Source organism: Melopsittacus undulatus, chromosome 12, assembly GCF_012275295.1.
Source record: "Melopsittacus undulatus isolate bMelUnd1 chromosome 12, bMelUnd1.mat.Z, whole genome shotgun sequence".
Lineage (NCBI taxonomy): Eukaryota > Metazoa > Chordata > Aves > Psittaciformes > Psittaculidae > Melopsittacus > Melopsittacus undulatus.
Genome location: NC_047538.1, coordinates 5,914,498 through 5,935,330, shown reverse-complemented (window position 1 = coordinate 5,935,330; position 20,833 = coordinate 5,914,498). Strand labels below are relative to the sequence as shown.

The 20,833-nt window shown below is 40.4% G+C and overlaps 1 protein-coding gene across 1 annotated transcript; it reads right to left on the bottom strand.

Annotated features, from left to right (window-relative positions):
* Positions 1 to 1,183: 1,183 nt before the first annotated feature.
* FAAP20 (FA core complex associated protein 20) lies at positions 1,184 to 5,998 on the bottom strand. The gene is made up of 4 exons (XM_031044324.2): positions 5,887 to 5,998; positions 4,127 to 4,274; positions 2,524 to 3,152; positions 1,184 to 1,641 (listed from the first exon to the last, which is right to left on the bottom strand). Exons 1-4 carry the CDS (start codon positions 5,970 to 5,972, stop codon positions 1,569 to 1,571), a joined length of 936 nt encoding a protein of 311 aa, XP_030900184.2. The 5' UTR covers positions 5,973 to 5,998; the 3' UTR covers positions 1,184 to 1,568.
* Positions 5,999 to 20,833: the final 14,835 nt, after the last annotated feature.

Genomic DNA, 20,833 nt, shown 5'->3' with positions numbered 1-20,833 from the left:
TTTGAATAATGTTCTGTTCCTGATGAAGGGGAAATTTTTTATATAAAGTACTTGTTTTATAAATAAAGAAAATGAAGGATGTAATTAAATGTGTGGTTTGGAAAAATAAAGCCTAATAGATTACAAATGGATCTGGTAATGATATATAGTTGTCTTATTTGAAATAGTAAATGAAAATTCTAGCTGATTTAATGATTGTAAACCAGGAAATATGTTCTTGTAGTTTTGTATAATTAATTAGTTGGGATCTTTGCTGACCAGTTTTAATTGTGCAGAAGATGGTATACTAATCCCCTGAAAGCTAAGATCATTTATATTCTTGCACATCTATTAAAGACTTTAATGACAAAGCTGATAGACTGTTATTATTTCTCAGTAAATGGAGCTGAGTCCCACCTGTGCTTTTGGAAGAGACTGCACTGTGAACTGAATGTCTGATTCATCCTGTACTTGGATATTGTATTCCATATATGTTCTGTAGCACAGGTTTGCACCCAAACCAAGGGGTTTGCTGGGATAGGAAACTGTTTGGATGCTGAAGTTGTTAATTGGAGTTATACTTTTCTTCCCTGTGTGAAGGTAGTTGTGATTGGAATAGCTGGAATGGGAGCAACTGTTCTGCTCTTGGATACAGCCCTCTGACAGGAAACAGATGTGAGCTTTGAGGCTGTGACTGGCAACAATGTGTGGTATGAGTAGATTACCATGGTCTGTAAACAACTGACTGTACCTGGGGGAAAGGAACAACCCACTCTACTTCATCCCTAAACCATCACTAAATGTCACTTATTCTTTATTCCCAAACTTTGACGGTATCCAGGCAGGATGGAGCTGATAGAAAAAGCAGCTGTTTTGGCTGGCTGACTGCATTAAATCTTGCTCTGCATCTCAGTAATGTGGAACTGGCAGGAGAGTTCTCTTACTGGAGCCCAATTAGTTTAGGCTAGTCATGTTAATGTAGAAACCCCCACCCTAAGGCCCTGAATTCAGCTGTGTTCCTTCAGAAAGATACAAAAACTCACAGCCTTTATTTGGTCTGAGTTGTGTTTCCTTTTACCATAGACACAGAAACAGCTGTTCAATCATGTATGTTCTTCTAAAATGTTAAAGATGCTAAGTTTTAATAACTTCACACTTATTTTTACAGATTACCTGTTTAGAAAAAGGTCTGTGGACTTCTGGATTGCATTAAGTAAGTTATCTTCTGTTCAGATCGTTTATTCTACACTCAAAAGAGCTTTGGGGCATCACCAACATGAGTCCCTCGAGGATTTACAATCCTACATTGTTTCATAAGACCTCAGCTTCCAGTAGTACCAACACTGATTGCCCTGTGGGTGTGTCTGGGAGAACCCTGGGCACTGTTCTTGGAACCAGAACTATTTCACATGCATCTGGGAGGACTGAAGAGAAAAAGACCCTGAGCAGGCACATGGCCCTTGGTCTTCTACTTGGTGACTGGTTTGAGACAAGGATGTGCTTCCTCCACGCATTTTTCCTTTTCTTATGAGGGAGGTTCTCCCTTGGCTTGGTTCCTTTGCTCTTCATCATTCTTCTGGATTTAGGATTTACCACATTACATCATCTGTACTTTCAGACAAGCACATAGCAAGGTGTTCATCAATGTCCAGTTGTGACAGCCTGCAAGTACAGAGAATTTGTTCAATGAGAAACAAAGTCAAACAGTTATTTACTGTTCTTCACCTTCACTCTAGCACAGAACTGAATATGAAAACGTGAAGCATGGTTATAAGCCTGTCTAAATCTCTTGATCTAATGACCATGATTGTATAAATACTCCTGAAGTCATCCTTCTGTCTCTTTGTTCAGCCTCCAAAAGAAAGAAAACCAAGCAGCAGCCAAAACATCTCACAGTGTTAGAGGATCTGTTGCAAAACTCATGTTTTACTAATTTTTTTACTATACTATAAAATGGTGTTAATTTTAAGAGACACCATAATTCTTACTATAGAGTGGATACTCAATTGCGTGGAGTCTCATTTAGTTGTGCTAATTAGAGCTGGCATAAGACTTCCTTCCCTCTTGTCCACACCTTGAGAGCTAAATCTGAAATGAAGACCACAGTTGCTCAGCCAGAGGCATCTAGGTCCTGGCTGAACAGGTACTACTGTGGCTGTAACAGCAAAGTCCAGATCTAGAAGAGCAAGTGACAGAGACAAGATTAATCCATCTAGATCTGAAACTAGCTTTGAACTATTGAGAATGCTGCACCAGAAGAGGATGGCACAAATATCACTATTATTTTTGTACTGAAGTACTTAATGTTTATTCTGCTAAAATGCTAATGCATCAAGGTTTACCAGAGAGCTCAAACTTGGCTTTTCCTTTTGAAGCAATATAATCTAGTAAACATAAGCTTCTAACCTGAATTGTAAGTAGGTAATTCTGGTATTTAAAAAGTAGAAGTTTTGCCCAATTTCATTATTGCCTATGGAGAATGGAGCCCAAACCAGTCTGGGGTTTGTATACTGTCCAGTTATTAAAAAAGACCCAAAAACTCACGTTCCACTAAAGCACATGCGACACATGGGACAGCTGTCAAGAATTGGAGCTCCTTCACCCTGATTTTCTGTTTCTTCCTTGCAGCTCTTGGTTTGAGGCACACTTGAAAGAGGTGGGTTCTCTTCTGCATGTGAGAATCTGGCCTCTGCAAAGGAAACATCCCCTTGATGTGTTTGTAGCTGAAGCTCTTTTCCATTATTTTCTTCTCCATTTTCCATGGTGTTCTGTGCAGTCCCTCTGCAATGCTGTTGATGGCTCAAAGCTTCTACAGAGCATTGTGGCAATGCCAAGTGGTGCACAGAACTCCTCTGCCAAGTGAGTTTACATGACTTTGGACTTACATCTGGTTTTGAAATAGCTTCTGTGTCTTCCCCAACCACATGTTTGGCTTGATCTGTAATAGTTACACAGTACGTCTTCTCAGCTGCACACAGTAAACTGCTCAGTTTATCTGCTTGGCCCTGTCCTTTATGTAGGTGGTTGACTTGGCTCTGTGTTAGCTGATAGGAACTAAGATCCTCTGGGTTTAGAAGTTCTTGTTTGCAAAAAGATGGGAATGACACCCATGGAAAGTCTTTCTTTCCAGCTGTAAAAACTTCCTGTTCTTGTGGACTCTCTTCCTTGGAGCTCTGCAACACACAAAAATAATGTCTTAAAACAAATGCAGTTCTATCAATACATAAAACCAAAGATCAACATAGTACAAATACTCAGAAGGCTGAATTACACTGAACAACCCTTTACTTACATCCCTCTCCAGTGCTTGTAAAGCAATTAAGAATTTCCCAGAGTTTATACAATATGTGTATTCCCTTAACATTTCTAAATTGATACAATAGGGTACTTTCTTAATGTGTTCCATAGAGACTAAGAATGAAAACAACCTGCTGCTGCTCAGGAAAAATAATTCTGCTTTAGAAGGACTGTGCTGTTTGTGTTAAGGGGGCCTACAAGGATGCTGGAGAGGGATTCTTCATTAGGCACTGTAGTGGTAGGACAAGAGGTAATGGGTGCAAACTTAAGAAGGGGAAGTTTAGGTTAGATATAAGGTAGAATTCTTCTTTGTAAGGGTGGTGAGGTTCTGGAATGGGTTGCACCATCCCTGGTGGTGTTCAAGGCCAGGTTGGACAGAGCCTTGGGTGACATGGTTTAGTGTGTGGTATCCCTGCCCATGGAAGGGGGTTGGAATGAGATGATCTTAAGGTCCTCTCCAACCCAAACTATTCTATGATTCTGTGATTGCCCACCACTGCTGGAGCAATGAAATGGTGGTTTCTGTGTAATTAACCTTTCTGTTGCAGTTTGCTTTGTCCAGTTTATTCCATCAGTGAGATGGCAGTGCTTCTGAGCAGCCAGGATACTTACACATGTTAACTCTTTCCAGCAAAACATTGTAAAGAATTTACCATATAGAAAAAAGAAGCCTCTGGTAGTTGTCTTACAACAGTGCTAAGTCACACCATTACATGTAGAAACTGAGGAGCTTAAACCCACTACTATTTTAAAGCTATTTCAGATTTCTTCCCCTGTTAACATCATCATTCAGACTGTCACTACTGTAAGCAGTACACAAAGTGTGAACAGCAAAGGTACAGCATGCTACCTTTGTGAAGAACTCTGGAAAACTGGGCACTGCCTGCCAGTCTGCACATTGGGCATCTTGACTGATGCCTTTCAGTAACAAAGCCCATGGTTCTTCACACTCATTTAAGTCTTCTTTTTCAAACCAGGAACAGCTGTGAGTCAATGACCTGTAACAAGAAAAACAGTCCAACAGTGTGAGAGGAGGAGAGAGGGAACAAAACATTCTGCATTGCTTTTAGTTTGCTCTTAATTAACTTCATTTATCTCTCCTGTAATGCTGATGGTTAATATATGTAGCTATCCTTAACTGTGATTTATCAAAACAGAAGTTTCAAGATTAACTGCAGCAGCTGACAGTGCATCACCTTTCAGCTCAGTTCTAAGTGTGGTGACCCCTTTCCTTTTGTTGCCAGCTAAGCACAAGGCAGAGACTTCATGATTGAAAATACTTAGAAATTTTCCACTTGTACAACATAAAACTCAATTCTTACCTATTTTCTTTTGATCAAGTAGCACTATATGTGCTAAACCAACAATAACAGTTGACAATGTTGCCATGTCAAACAGCAGAGGCAGGCGAGCAGCATTTGTTGGTAGGTGCACCCATGCAAATGCAGCCTTTTTTACTTTAAAAGTGAAGCAAATTGGCCCGTGCAGGAAAGACTCAGCTATTTAACACATTTGTTTAGCAACAGAACCTCCACCTAGCCTACAGCAAGTTTGTTATGAAACACAGAGGCATTATTTAGCCATAAAATAACTTTTACAGCTTACTGTGACTTACAAAACTCATACAGCTATCAGAAAATTACCCATGTTTTGGAAGGATGTCTAAAAGCTTTGCTTTCACTTGTAACAAACCAGCTGCAGTATTTATGATGGTTTTCACTTCCATGTGAAACAGTTAAGCGTAGACACTGTTTTTTCTTCTCAAATACCCAAATTGACACTTGCTGAGCACAGCAATCACTCAAGTGTTTGCACTGAGGATGGCAATCACCCTGGTTCCCATGTATGCCTGGCTGCCATTTAAAACTACTGATTATAAACTTGAACTGATCCATCCTAGGAAGGTTTCACTACTAAGTAAGAATTAAAAGGTTTTTATACTAGTAATACTGTGTAAAAAAGAATTTCAAGATGGATTGCTAATGTCAGAATACTGCTTCCAGCATTTCCACTTTTTCCTGCTGCATTTTCTTGTGTCCCTGTCCAGGAATGATGCTGCACATGGAATAAACTAGAGACTGGTCATTCCCACCCTCAAGAAGAGGAGCAATGGTCCTTTGGAAGCCCATTTTCAGAAGGGGCACAGCTGACGGCACACTTGCTCGTCCTGACAGGCTGACACCAGAACCATCCCTTCACCTCACCTTCCACCCTCCCTCGAGGCCTGGAAAGAAGCAGGAATTATTCCTGGTTTCCTGTAAGTCTTACTCTGAAAAAAAACAGGTACCTTGATTCTCAGGAATTATTTCTGCTGAAAAAATATATAAATATATATCTCTTAATTTTCATAGAGAACACGCAGAAAGCTCAGCTCCCAGTGCCCTTTATTTTGCAGGTGGCTTCTCGATGTTTCTCCGGGCCCCACAGGTGATGCTTATTAAGAGGCCTTTAACGCCATTAGCGACGTGCTAAAGGCACACCTCAGGCACGCCTGAAGGTCCAGCTCCATCCGGTAAGGGGTTAGGGTAACCGGTTCCTTCCCCAGGGCCCCTGCGGCAGCGCAGCCCCGGCCCCTCCGCAGAAGCCGTTCACCCCCCGGCCCTGACTCACTGCCGCTGCCGGGGGTGCTCCCGGCTCCAGGCTGCTGGCTCCTTCCTGCCCTTGAGGCGCAACTTGGCGGCTCCTTCCTCAGACATGGCGAGGGTGCGGAGCTGAGCGCCGGCCTCCTCACACCGCCCCGCCCCACAGCTCCCCTCGTCTCGGGTGAAGGGATCTACCGGTTCCTCCTCCTCTTCTTTCTCGTTCTTCTACCCCCATTGGCCCGCAGGCAGGGTAGGGGCTCTGGGCGGACCGGCTCCGCTCCGCCCTCAAAGCCGCCCGCGTGGGAGAGTAGGGGCCGGCTTGTGGGGGACCCCGCTCTCCTGAGGAGAAGCCCGCCCTTCCCTCCGCCAGCCGCTGTGGTCAGTGCGCTGAGCCCCACAAGGGCTGCAGTACGTGTAGTACTCTCAGGGTGTTTGCATCGAAAGTTGTCCTTCCCCTGTTGCCTTTACTCCTCAAGCTGCCTGTATTTGTAACGTTTTGGTGTGTCTGGGGTTTGGGTGTGCAGCGGCTGCTGGGCAAATGTAGCATTGCTCCCTTGGCGTCGGCTGGACAAAATGGCGGTGGCTCGGCCCACGGTGGTGTCAGGCTGCAGGCAAAGGCTGTTAATCGAAATAGAAATAGAAACCTAGCTTGGGAGTGCATCTCTGGTACAATTTCTCCTTCGGGAAGCAGTCTGTTGAAGTGATCACTTTGCCTTTTTTTGGTAAGGATGTCGATGGGTGCCTTGAAGTAGAGCACTTGTCAGAGCAGAGCCATCGCTCGTAGGTTTTGAGATGGGCGAACACGAGCTGTGGCCTCTTCAAAACCAGGTCTAATAGAGAAATGGTGACAGAATTCTCCAGCAGTAGATAAAAGGATCGGAAGGGAGCTGCTGATTAAATTCTTCATAATTGATACAAGAATAATTGTACAAGGACATAAAAACATCTGATAACAGACCTTTATGAGGGAGGGCAGGTACAGAGTCTTTCATAAAACAAATTTATTAGTGGGAAAAGGTAAATCCACATTCCTTTTCTATAACTGCATTTGTGCAGTGCTCAATGTCTTTTGGACTGTTTCATTCTTGCTTTCCTCAGACCAAAAAGGAGGCACCAGTATTGATTGGAGCAGTGTTAAAAGTTAATGCTTGTGAATCACTGTGTTGAGCACACGGACCATAAAAAATGTATTAACTAACAGCTGACCTGAGCTTCTGCATGTCTTGAACAGACTTGAACTAGAAAAAGATGCCATTCAGAGTTCAATGGTTCGGGTTTGAAGTAGATTGGTAGATTTAACCTGAGAAGTGACAGGTACAGGCAGACAGCCACCTCCAACTGTGCAACAGGCTGAAGATGATTCACTTGGAGAGCAGTCAGAGATCTGGGAGGCTCAGTTCGGTTCACTGCTTTCCTCTGTTAGCTCAGGTACTTTTTGTTTCTGTCAGTCCATCTCCGCAGTGAGGTGATGGCTGTTACCCCAAGCAGTAACGAATCTTTAACATGAGAAGAGCTTTAATGGGCTTCATTTTCATGTAGGAGTGAGGATAAAAAGAAATGTAAAGTGTCTGCTTACTAACAGGAATGATGTGAGCTTCTACAATTGATAGCCCAGCTGAAGAAGAATTAAAACCCCAGTCATACATATGATAGGCAGACAAAACAAGAGAATGAAATTCAGGATGAAAGAAATGAAAAGCTGATCACTGTCACCCAACCATTTTCCTGTATTACTATGTGTTATAGCTGTTGCAGTACCAAAGAATTACCAGGATGGTTACAAGGAGTGTTCTGACTTTTGGCTTTGTTGCCATTTAGAAGCTGCTTCCCACAAGATGAGAGGAGGTTCCAGGAAACAGGTCTTCCTCTCCCTCCCTGCAGGAAAGGCATTCTCCCAAAAGTCCCAGGTGGAGCAAGGTAAGCAGAACAGAGGCAAGGGGTGAATGTGAAGGTTTTAGGCCTGCTGTGGAAAGAGAGATGGTTATAACAGCAGACACAGCAAGAATATAAATAAAGCAAATACGTAGATTGAAAAGGGGGATCAGATATATACATGGCTGAAAAATAGGTGACAGAGGAGGGGTCAGAATTTGATTTCACAATTGCTGATGTTAATTGAAGAAGAAAAATTGAAAAGTATTTAATTTTGGGTATTTTCCTTGCCAGCCTTAATGCCTGCAGTGAATGATAGGACACAGCACTGACTATTGCCACTTGGCGGCAGCAAACAACATAAAAATCTTGCTTTTAGAAAAATCAGCTGTCAGATTGAGCTGATGTCTGCAGGCCTCTCTGTATAATTCTCTGTACATCTGTGTTAATGATTCTTTCTGCCACACGGTTTCTGCTTCTGTTCCTGTGGTATCTGGGTTAGCATTTTTTAAAGTTAACATATCTTTTGTTAAGTATAACATATCTATTTTTAGTATATAGTATATAGTCTATAGTATATAGTCTATAGTATAACATATCTATTTTTTTAATTAACATATCTTACTATTCCTTGGATACTACTTTGACAAGTCTCTCTTCCTAAATCATGCATTGTACCAACAGATTTATTTCGTTAGCTGTGACTTCTGAAGTAGCAGGCGGAAGTGGAGTCTGTTTTTCGTGCTGAAGGTGTTGCTGTGTGGCACTGTTAGGACTGTGAGTCATGTGTTATAGCGTTGGCAAAAGCTATATTATGGGTCAGCATAAAAAATGGTTATTGTGTGGTAAGGGCCACAAATGAAAGAGTATAGTAAAAAGAATAGTGAACCTTATTACTGCAGCTTCTGATTGTAAAAAGCAGAAGAAAAAAGCCTTGCTTCTTGTAGCAACTACAGCTTGTAGGTGGCTTTGCATCTTGTGGATTTAACTGAAAAGTTGATGCTGTAAGACCTTTTATTGTTACCTGTTTAATGCAGTCTCATTATAACCTATGAGGGCAGGCACATCAGGGAACATTTTAATTCTTGCTCTGCTTCTGTAACTACCTGTAGATTTGATACTAGCATTCTAGAAATCTTTGTCAATTATGTGTACTCAGATTTTTCATCTGCATCTTGCCAGAATTAATAATGTACTTACAGCATGAAGGTGGGGTATAGAACAGGACCTGTTCTTGGCTCTCCTATGTTGCACTACTGTTTCCTCTGCTGACAGAAATCTCTTTACTTCTTGCCTGACTTTGGGTCTTGCATAATTAAGTAATGAAGAGTGGTTTGTGATCTTGGAAAGAAGTTCTCATAGAAATGCAAAAAGTAGTCTTTATCAGCAGCAGCCTTGTCTGGATTTCAGCCAGTGGTCAAGGGATTTGAGCTTTTGGAAGCTAGAATGCTTCTACAGATTATCTTTAGGGATTTTCTTCTAAATGGAATGCCAGCATGTGTTGTTAGCTATTCCCTGTAGAGTCTCATCAAGCTGCACACACTTAATCTTTACTTATATGTGATTCTTGCTGGAAAGTGGGCCTCAGTTTTAACTTTTGCTCTGAGGAAGAAGGGGCTATTACAACAAATTCTAATCCTTGTGCAGTTCCACAATCACTAAAGCCTATAAATTGCCTGCCAAACCAACCAAGTGATCTTTTCCTGGGCTGAGGGAAAGGGGAGAGTGTAAAACGCAGGTGCCAGCATTTGCTGGGGAAGAACTGGTACATTATCTGCTAATCCGCCTTCTGCTATTTCTGATTTCCTACCCAACAGCTGCAACATTGAATGAGAGCTTCTGCATTTGGGAAGAATTAGAAAGCCTGGTAATGCAGGGTCTCTATTACAGATACAACAGCTCACAGACAGGGAGGAGATTTTTGCTGCTGGTGTAGAATTTGGTGTGCTAGGCATTTTATAGCCTGGAAAAATTGTAATTTTCAGCTGTTGTTATGGAGTAATCAATGAAGAAGAGTTGCCATAGTTTCTGCTAGGTTTCTTGCAAAACCTGATGTAATTGCATGCATGTGCTATTATTTTTTTCAAGTGTACCACTTTGAGGTTAAAGCATATGCAATTTGTGTTAAAACTTTGGGGTTTTTTGGTGGCTGATGTTTGCAGATAGTTCTAGTCCTTCTGAAATATCTTTGGCTCTGTAGTGACAGCTCCTGCATCAAACAAAAATGTTAAGAATAAGTCATGCCTTGCTAGAAAATGGAAACATTATTATGTTTAAATTATTCTATTAATCAGTGCTTGGCTTAGGAGTATTTGTTGGTAATTTTTTGTCCTTGTCAAATAGTTTGTGACTTGGGGATGAACATGTCCATTCTGCTAAATGTCGTAAAGGAAAATGTCCCCCAGAATAGCACAGGAGACAGAAGCAGGTATTGTAGAGCATCAGTGAAAGCTGTTGCAGCAAATGGACTTTACAGCATATCTCTGCAGCCCAGTGTCAGCAAATGCAGCACTGGAAAGAGTAACTCAATCATACTGGCTTGCTCAGTACAGTGCTAATCGCTGTCTGCAGTGAAATAGGAAATTCTGATTATTTTCATCAACATGATGTGTTACAATTCAAACCACAAAATTATGAAAGCTATGTAAGGCTTCCTTTAGCATAGTCAGGAGAATAAAGATGACATGCAGTTTCAATTTGGGAAGTGCAGGCTCATTGCTCTTTCCAGAGAAAGTCAGTTGAGTGGAGACAGTTTTGTAGGCTCTCCCTAATTTTAGCTGTAGGTGACACTGTCTTTTCAATGAAAGTCATTGCCAGTGCACAACTCATCTTGTCAATTCAGCCTTCCCTTCTCAAGTATAAGGATACATCAGTACCTGTGTGGCTGCATATAGATAATTAAGTCGTGACATTTATGTGCCAAGATGGGAAGACCTAAAAAGAGGACTAGGGAGCTTGGCATGGCATTTGTGGGTACCAGGTTGCCAAGGAAGCATATTGTATTGAAACAGTTGCCTGGGAAACATTTAAAAATACATTGAATGGAAAAGCATATGTGATGTGCCCACAAGTGTTCTGTGTGAATGAAATGCCATGGCTGATGATGGCACCAAGAGGCTGTTACTATTACATGTAAAGATGCTGCAAGTGATGTGGTGTTGTTTTTCTTCCCTTTTGTGCGTTCTTCTTCCCATACCCTGTTTGTAGAAAGTGCACAGAAGGAAAATTGTTTTGCTTTTGGCTGATGGCTTAAATTAAATGTAGAAAGCTGTACATGTGGTCAGCAGCAGCTAGGGATGGTAAAAGCAATTTAGCTTCATTTAGGCAACCTAAACCAATTGACAAGAAGCCTGTACAATTCCTCCTCAAAAATAACAACACTGCTGAAACTCCTATAGGATAAAGATAAATGGTTTTCTCAGCATGAGCACTTTAATTTGTGCTAAAATGGTATTTGGAGGCTCTGATGTCATTGCAATAGGACTTAGGTGTAAACGTCATGTAAAACACAAGGAGTTTATGATCAAAGCAGGTTGGACAGCATAGATGAAAACGTATCTGACCTAATTTTTAGTCTGGGGCACTGAAACAGAGGGAGATAACAGAAGAAATTTTCAGAAGATAGCCCAGCTGCTCTAGTTTTCTTCAGATCAGACTCAGTTATTGAGAAAAAAGAATGACCAAGCAAGGGAACAACTAGCAACTGTAATCTGTGATATCCTACCTTGGACAAAGAGACTCACTGGCTAATGATTTCCAGGTATTGAAATGTATCTTTCCATCACTAAAAATGAATGTCAGGTGTCAGGCTGGTTAGGATTATAATCTCCCTGCATAATCCTCCTTTAGTGGTTTAGAAACAAATACCTTACTCTTGCTTTGCTAGAGGCTTAAGAAGCCTTATTGGGAGCAAGCAGATTTTGCTTGGTCCAGCCTTTAAGTGATACAGATTGAGACAGTGGATCTTTTGGGAGAGAGACAGTGCAGAGTTCAGTTGACTAAGGAGGAAGGTCTAGAGACCTTTTTGTTAGTATTAGCTCTGAAAAGATAAGTTGCCTTGTAGGGAGAAAGCCCTAGGGACGCAGCTTCTTGAAGATGATGCCTGTTGGAAGCTGTAAAGTTGCTGTTTATTTGGTAATGTGTGTGCTTTTCCCCAGTGAGGATGCATTTTGACTAACTGACTCTGACTTTACTGTGATTCTGGCCAGGGAGGGGAAGCTTTCTGGCTGGCTATCTAATTTGGGCACAACCTGCTCAAGGGTCTGAGGTATCCAAAAATTGTGTTAGAAAACTGTGAATCGGATGAAGTCTTCTGTGTGTCAGTCAAGTCCAAGATCACTCATCATTTTTCTGGCCCACTATGTGTTTGGTTAAATCAAGTCCTGATGTTTCTAGGCCCTGGGGTTAGTGTAAGAGAGACTGGGAGACTCTGCCTTTCATCTTCCCCCCACAATTTTGCAATATGACTTAAAACTCTTGGAGAGAATGTTTTAGATCTCAAGCAAAGATTAGGTTTGATGGCATGAAGCTGTGGGTTCTGTGGCTCAGCCTAGAATTCTGCTGAGGGAGTTGTATAATCTCCCCATACTTTAAAGTATTTTGGCTCTGAATTCAGGATCAAATAATGGATGAGGTTTTTGTATTTCTTGCTGGGTTTTTTCTTTTTTATTTGAAGCATGTCTCACAGGATTACAGCCTTCAGCAGTTGGAGTTTCTCCTCTTTGCTCTGTACCACCCTTTCATTTGCAGTAAAGATACTAAAGGGCTCCACAAAAAAAATAAATAAATAAAAAATCCGTAACTAATAGCTGTAGTAATGACAAGATCACCTGTCCTGTTTATGGGCATGAAACCACAAAACAGTGGAACAAAATTACCAACACTAGTTAATGTGGTGTGATGTTATCCATAACTAGAATAGTGTATAAAATCAACTTAAAATACAGTGTAATTCAACAGATGGGTATTTATTTATGGCTTCAACAAATGTGTATAGTAGGTTTAGTTAGTTCTGCAACTTTTTGTAAGGACTAGCTAGTGTTTTACAAAGAAAATCTAGTAAACCCTAAGGTATAATCAGAGCTGTGGAGGCAAGTATAAATCTTTTCACCAAGAAGGTTGCATTTTAGTTGCAGTCTAGTGGTGTAGTAATTTTATTGTATTACAGAAATAGGCAATATATCCTTGCTACCTTTCCAAAATTACTTTTTCATATTTATTCTCACACTGCCTGTCATTAGGTCTTAACTTGATAAAAGAAACACAAAATGAGACTATTGTAGAATGCCTGACAGTAAAATATGGTAGAACTATAGTTTCTTTCGGGGTTTTTTTCTGTATGTCATTTATTTGATTGTATGAGATGCAGGCTGAGTTTGGTTTATTTATGTTGTCTTTTACCCACTAACCTGAAACTGTCTTATGACACTGACAGTGTGAAAGGTCCTTCTGCCTGGAATAAATCTAGTTATGTCAGAACTGCAACACCCAGTTATAGATATTAAAGTAGGTGTTTGCCTGCCTTTGCTGTTACTTTGCAGCTCCCAACATCTGTAAATCAAATCCATTTAGAGTACTTCAAGGAAAAAGAAAGCTGATGCCTTCCTGACACATGTAAACTGTACTGCTATCAAATGGTAACTTCATGCTACTCTTCCTTTCATGAGTGAATTTAAAATTAGGCTGATTTTTGAGATGTTTTCACCAGCTGACATCTTCTGTTCCCCAAATCCACTTTGCTGTTCCTTCAGTTCATCTGTGCTGCTCTCAGAGAAATTTGATTGCTTCCTTTTAAAATGTGGAAAGTACTCTGAAAAAGATGTGTAGTAGCCAGAACAGCATGTTGTGGTGCTGGTTTAGGACAGGATGTTTAGTTAGCTGAAGTTGCTACTCAGTTTTGTACCACAGACCAGTTCCATTATTATCCTATTTTGTGTTAGTATGTCCCACAACACTGGAATTAGATGTTTTAACAGAAGATTGTGATGAAAAGTAGCAGCTTCACAAGCTGCTGTGGCTGTTCTGTACCCTGCATAAAATGAGTTGGTTAGCTTCTGTCTGGGTCCCACTGGATAAGAGTTACCATCACAAAGAGCTCTAAAGAAATTGACACTTAAGCCTTAGTGTCAAAGGAAGAGATGAGTCCAGGTGAAGCTGTTGGACCTAATTGGATTGGCTGGACATGATGAGGTGTGATCTATGACCAGTGCAGCTTTGTAGCAGAAATGCCAAATATAGATGTGTTTAAGTGATAGCTGCCTCATATTCCATCTAAAATCAAATGAGATTGAGGAGCCTGCTTGATGTAGTCTGCTGTATAAGGTTCAAAAGACAGGAGAGATCATCAGGAAACTGTCATCAGTTCTTTTGGGAGTGGGGTTTGTTTTTTGTAATTAAAGAGAAACTAGAATTGACGTGCCCATTTGCTAGTCATGTTATTTAGTAATGGATGATTGTTTTTCTGAACAGTTTATCTCTTCAGTGATTATTTAATTTAGGCATTAATGCAGGGAGTTCCCACTGCCTGTAGTGTGATGCAGTAAGTCAGGACACTTAATTAAGGAAGGTCCTTCCTGGCCTTTAAGTAGCCCTTTCTTATTTCCTACTTTAACCTGTTTCTGATATAAACACAGGTGCAGAAACATTAAGGATATTGCTTGAGATAATGCAAGACCTGGGAACTGAACTCTGGCCTGTTGTTCACTGGGTCTTTGCATAGGTGTAAGGCTAATCTTCCTTTCAAGCAGTGCTTTACTCCCAAGGGCTTTCAACACAGCGTCTTTCATCAGCTTTGAATTCACTAGAAAAAAAAGATCATTCTTAGTCTTTGCCTAATAGCTCATGTCTTCCAGAGTTCTGATAAACTCGAGTGCAAATACACCATCTCCTCTGCCCCAAAGACGTGCTCTGGCTTTAGTACCACACTTTTAATGACAAACATTCACCTAGTTTACCATATGCATTCTTTTATCTTAGCTGTTCTCTGTGCATGTTAGGAGATTTATTTCTACTCATAATGTATTTCATGTGTGTTAGTTGTAAATATTGTGCTCATAAATCAGCCTGGACCATCCAGCCCCAAAGATGGAGACAGCTTACAATAGGTCTGTCTGCTTCAGATTGTGAGACTGTACTAGTTCTCTGGTTTTTCCATTGCTTAGCTCTGTTAGTGGCATGTTGCCAGTCTCCTGTCTCACATTAACAGGAATATTATATGTTACTGAATTTAAAGTGTTTCTCCTTCAGGACTAGAAGAATGCAGTGGAGCATGCATCTGGCAGTGTGACATTATTCCTATGGTGTGCAGTGTGCCCTTCACGTGGAGAATCATCACTGTGATTTCTGCTGCAGTCATCTAGGCATGAGGAGTTGTACTGTGTGCACTGAGGTAGGTCTTGGACCAGGCTGGGGGACACATTATGTCAGGGATTGCATGCATATATGCATAATGTATAATGAAAAACTGATTCATCTCCCTTCCCTTTACCAAATTCTCTAAATTAAATACCACAGAAATAGTAAGTCTGGAGCATAATCCCAAAACTCCTTTTTTTGTTTTTCATCCCACAGCTCCATCTGTATTCACACCTACTGACCTCACTCTTCTCAGCTGGGAGATGGAAACTTGTTTTACTTCCCTCATAAGATGTTTTTGGAGAATTTGTTAATTCATAAAGTATATGCACTACAGAAATAGGTTTCAAACCGGCCCCAAACTAATAGTGTTACTCCTCGTTGTCAGGTAGTTTCAGTTGGACTCCTCTCCGTTTGTCCTCTTGTTAGAAAGCTTGTTTGCTTGGCAGGAACTTGTATTTTCTGCAGTCATCCTGTTAAATTATTTCCCTTTTTACTGATTTTAAGGATCTTGTGCTCTCAGAATTCTCATGTTTGCATGAAAACCAGTGCATTAAATTGCATGGTCTAAAGCAATCAATACCCTGTACGTTTCTGGTATTTTAATTGGCTGTTTTTGGAAGTCTGAAATGGGCTGAGCTCTATGGCTAAGCTAAACTGAGTCTGTTATACCAAAAATACTCTGAAGGAATGTATTTCTTTGTGGTAGGACAGCTGAAAACACCACATTTGCTGTGATTAGTGCATATCGCACTTGTGCCTGTGCTTCCTATCTTCATTTATATGTACTTAAATATGTTTTTAGGTATCTGATTCTCAGAGGCCATGTTAAACCAATGTCTTCTGTTGTTTGTTCTGGTCTAATAAACTCTTGATTTGCCTCACAGAGCACATCCCAAAACTATAAACTGAAGTAAAAATAAAAGTTCCCTCGAACAGTCTGTGACCCAAAGCACATGTTGCATTTCAGGAGAGCTGGAAGGGACAATGGTGTCATCACCTGAGGGGAAACAAACATCAGGAAGAAACGAGGAGGGGAAATTTTGGCGCTTATTTTTAGACTCCGTGGGTGAGTATTATTTTCAGCTTTGTCTGTATTAATTTCTGCAGAACACTGTGTTAACGTGTGACTGGCTGCCTACGAACAGAGTATTGTGATTTCTAGCTAAGGCTGAAGCAATCAGTCACTAGCAATCCCCAGAGACTCGAATCTACCCATTTGTACCAAGATAAGGTAGCAGCCAAAGACAAGACTACGGACAGTGTAAATATGTTCAAGACATTTACAAACTAGCTAGTTGAGAAATAAACCTTACCACATGTATTATACTGGATGAGCTCAGAAATATTTGTCCATGACACTGGGTCAGTCTTCCATGTAGCTCAAGATATTCTGTCACTGGATTCAACATGAGTTAGTTTAAAGCTGTTCTTATACTTGTGATTGCATACCTTCTGCATTTACCTTCTGCCTTTAGCACAAGACTACACTCTCGTAGGCTTCCTTGAAGAACATGCTGCTTGTTAATCAGCACTTTATTGTTTCAGTATGCTTAAAATAAGCATTTTGTCACATTCAAGTAGCAGAAACATTATTGGTTTGCATTCTGGCACCATGCTTCACGTTGTCAAGTGCTGTCATTTGGCTTCTTTCTGTAACTTATTTACAGAGAGAGGGAGCTTGAGATTGAAACATTCTGGTAACAATTTTCACCAGGTACATATTGTATGTGTTTTAGAAGTATCTCTAATCTTAGAAAGAACAAGAGACAGAATGGTGTGCTGGAGAGATCTAGCCTTTGATTGCTGTATAGGACAAAAATTCCACTATTGCACAGTTAATACAGTGAATGTAAGGAAAGAAGATAGCATCTTACCAAAGGATCTTCTGGTTTCCTTTATAAAGAGCTAAGAAGCAGCTTTACCGCATCCCTCACTCACTATTAAGGAAGGGACCTTTGAGGGGACAATAGATGTTATGCCTACCAAAACCTTAGAACATGTCTGTAGCCTAAGCAGCAGTAAAAGCTAATACTGCATTAAAGCCAGATGGTTCTAGTTAGTCTGCAGTGTTGTCTTTTAATTTGATGTGGAGGCAGAAAAGTAAAATAGAGTCTGAGCTTTGCTTTGAGAAAACTGCTTTTGTCACTAGTCCTGAAGCTGGCCTTTTGACTGTCTCCACATGAGTCATTTCATCCCTGTATCATTCCCATACTTTGCAAACTCATCAGCAGAGGGACTGCTTGCTGGCTGTGTTGTACCTTGCACAATAAAGACCAGACCTCCCTTGACATGGTTAGATATCGCTGTCATTAAATTTAATAATTTACATAAACTTATGGTCAGGATGTTCTAAATAAGGATCAAGTGCAAAACCATTTTGCTAGTCTGTATTATAAATGAAGCATTAGAAAAGGCAGGAGAGGAGACCTGTTTTTTGCCTTAGTGTAGATGGGAGGAGCTAAACTCTGAAGTGATAAATGAGTAGTAGTTCACAAACAAGTCTGCAGAACCATAAAGTATTAATTCTTGAGTTCCAATAGTATGTGAAGTGTTTTGAGGCCTGACTGCGGCAAAATAGCACAGAAGTTTGAGGAGAATTGAGTTGAACAATAGATGGTCTCACAGAAGACCATCTGTAACTTTTAGAAAAGACTTCTGTAAGCCTGTGCAATCAGCTTAGGTTCTTGGGTAGTTTACTGTTGTGAATAGATACAGTTAGGGTTTTGATGAAATGCTATATACAATAGCATTTAATTATGGCTATATATATTTTTAGCCTATCAGAGAGCACATCCCATTGCAGCTTCTTTAAGAGAAAAAAACCCCAGACAAACCTGAAAAGAAACCAAAGAAAGCTTTCTTGGGGCAGACGTCCACAAAACACATGCATGAGATTCTTGTCTTGGAGAATGCAGCAGATTGTAGGTAATCGTGATCTCTCATATTAAAAAACTGTGATAATTAAACACAAAATGCTAAGCAGAATTATTCTTGTTTCCAATGGTTTTGGGTCATTTATTGTGTTTTATTGGGCAGCAGCTTTTTCAGAAAATTGTGAGGGCCAGGAACATACAATTAAGTCTTGTTTTGAATCACCCAACTGAAAACAAAGTCTAGGAAAAAAGAAGTTATTTGGATTACAAAATGTCAAACATATTGATATAATTATCCTTAAAAGGAGATACTGTAGGAAATAGGATGGATTAAGCTATTACAAACATTCATGGAGTAAAAACACTATTAAAGCATTACAAGAGTCATACAACCAGTGAACCAAAAGTGTAAAAACAACGCTTTGGAAAGGAATATTTTCCCAAGAAAACTTTCCAGTAAGAACCTGGGAAACTGCACTTTTCCTTGTGGGTGAAAAAAGTCACATTCCAGCTTTAAAGCGACAGTGCTTCTGGAGAATTGACACACTTAGAAAGCAGTCTATTTCCTTTAAAAACTGTAAAAAAAGAAATTTAAGGACTCCATTTAAGTTTGTTTGGTTTTTTTCCCCCAGTGTATGCCTGTTAGTATCTTTGTGTGTTTCTCCATGTGGATAGTAAAAGTAGATGAGACAATTTCACAGTTGCTGCCACTTTTTTTCCTGACTCCTGTGTACTTGTGGAATTGCTGCTAATGGAAAAAGAATAATAAAATCACTTTGGGGAACAGAGTGCACAGCACATTTTGTTGACATGTTAACGTGTATGCTGGTAACCTTTCTCCTACCCTGGCTGGTGTAAGCTTGCTTTTGGTGAGCCCTGGTTTGCTTTGCTAACAGGCTGCTTTGCTAGTGAAATGAGAAACTTTAACTGCTGTTTCAAATCCAGTATGTGCTAGTAGCAACTTAATGGTTGTTTTCTATAGGGTTATTTTTAAGTGACCCATAAATAAACAGTTACATGGTCTTAGATGCTTTCCAGCCTAAATGATGAATGCAATTGGTCTTAATTGGTTTTCTTGGTGGTTCTCAGAGAGAACCTTGACTAGTTAGTCTTAATATCACTCATTCCTTTGACTTCTGCTAGTGGTTCTTGGAAGTTTCTCAAGGCATTGTTGATTGAAACATACTGTTGAAATAGTGTAAGAGTGAAGTCACACCCTCTTGCTGACAGAACTGGACCTTTTGTGTAGACAAAGGACTTGAGTCTCCAAGGCTGTCACATCTGATATCCTTCACTGGTAACAAACAAGTGGGAAAAAAAGAGAGTGCAAAAGCAGACCCTTCGTGCTTCAGCTCCCTTTCTATATGGAAGTACAGACTTGTGCTTATAACAAGTACCAGGAAGCACAAATACATACATACATATATATATATTTAATTGTGTACTGGTGGATATAAAGATGAGAGAGTGGAAAGATTCAGAAATGGTGGCATGTTTGTATGGCCAGCAAGAACACCAAGATTTGTTACAGTAATGATCTTTAAAACACAGTACAGCAATAACAGAGAGGAAACTGGGTAACCCTTTTAACACTTGGTTGTGAAGGAGGGACTTCTTTTTTGGATTGGTGCCTCTTGAAGTGACTTATTTTTTTCCGTGAAGCATCTGGTCATGGCCAATGTCAGGTAAATGAGAGTGGACACTGTATGTGGTATGTTGTAGCACAATTCCTGTGCTGAAAATATCACCAACAACATTCAATGTCAAGACATAAAGGCTTGGTCCCAAAATTACTGTGGATCAGAGAAATAAGTGTGTGCGGGGGGGAAGGTATGTTAGGCCTGATTTAAGAAAGACTTGAAAAACTGCAATTCCTGGGGGAGCTCTGACAGTGCTCTCCTATCAGTGGGAAGGAGTTCTGACCATCCTGACCCAGCAGTGGCTATCTTCCTCCTGCCTTTTTTCTTTACCTTTTTGTTTGTTTGTTGGCTTAGTTAACTGTAGAGATTACTCAGTTTTCCTGCGTAGAAACTCAAACTGAGGAAATAATCTAATCCCTGGATTTCTAAATTCAAGCATCTTTGAAATCAGTAATAGTTTTGAAGCAAGAACAATAATCTTTCTGGTAGTGGGTGGCATAAAAAGACTTTTTTCCATTTGAGGCTTTTTTTCTCTCAAATCCATTTGATTTACATTGATTTAACTTGGTGTGGGAATTGAAAGTCTGTGAAATTTCCTGTTCTGAGTTGTGGCTTGAGTGAGTTGCTGGGTGAATGTGTTTTACCATTCTTGTATCCTCTGTCTTGTGCAATGATCCTTGATTCTGATGAGTTTCCATCACATGCGTGGGCTCTGTGAGGCACTGCACTCATGACTGGTTAAAAGCACAGGAAATCTGTGCTTCTATCCAGACCTCCTCTGGTTGTGAATGACTTAATTTCTTTCTTTTTGCCTGTTTGTCAGTACAGAGTAACTTTTGTAAGTGTCTTGGAACCCTAATGGAGAACTTGTTGAAATCCTTAGGTGGAGGTTATGCATCAAATTCTACCAGGTGCTTTTTTCCTGAGCTGGTAAATAACATCAGTACTTGGAAGTGGAATTATTCTACCTCGCCTTCCATTCTCAGAACCCACTTCACTATTTTTTCAGTAAATTGGTACTTTTCCTCTTTTCAGTACTTGAAAGTTTTTTGTGCAATGTTGTAAGATATTTCTGACAGTTCACACCTAGTCCTCCACTTTGAGCTATGCCACATCAAGCAGGTTGGCACCAAAGGTTTCCCTTGAGTTAAAGCACATAAGAAATTGTTCTGTCTTTTCAGGCTATGCAGAGATAGACTTTAAGTTAAAGCAGCATCTACGGATGTTTGCCCTT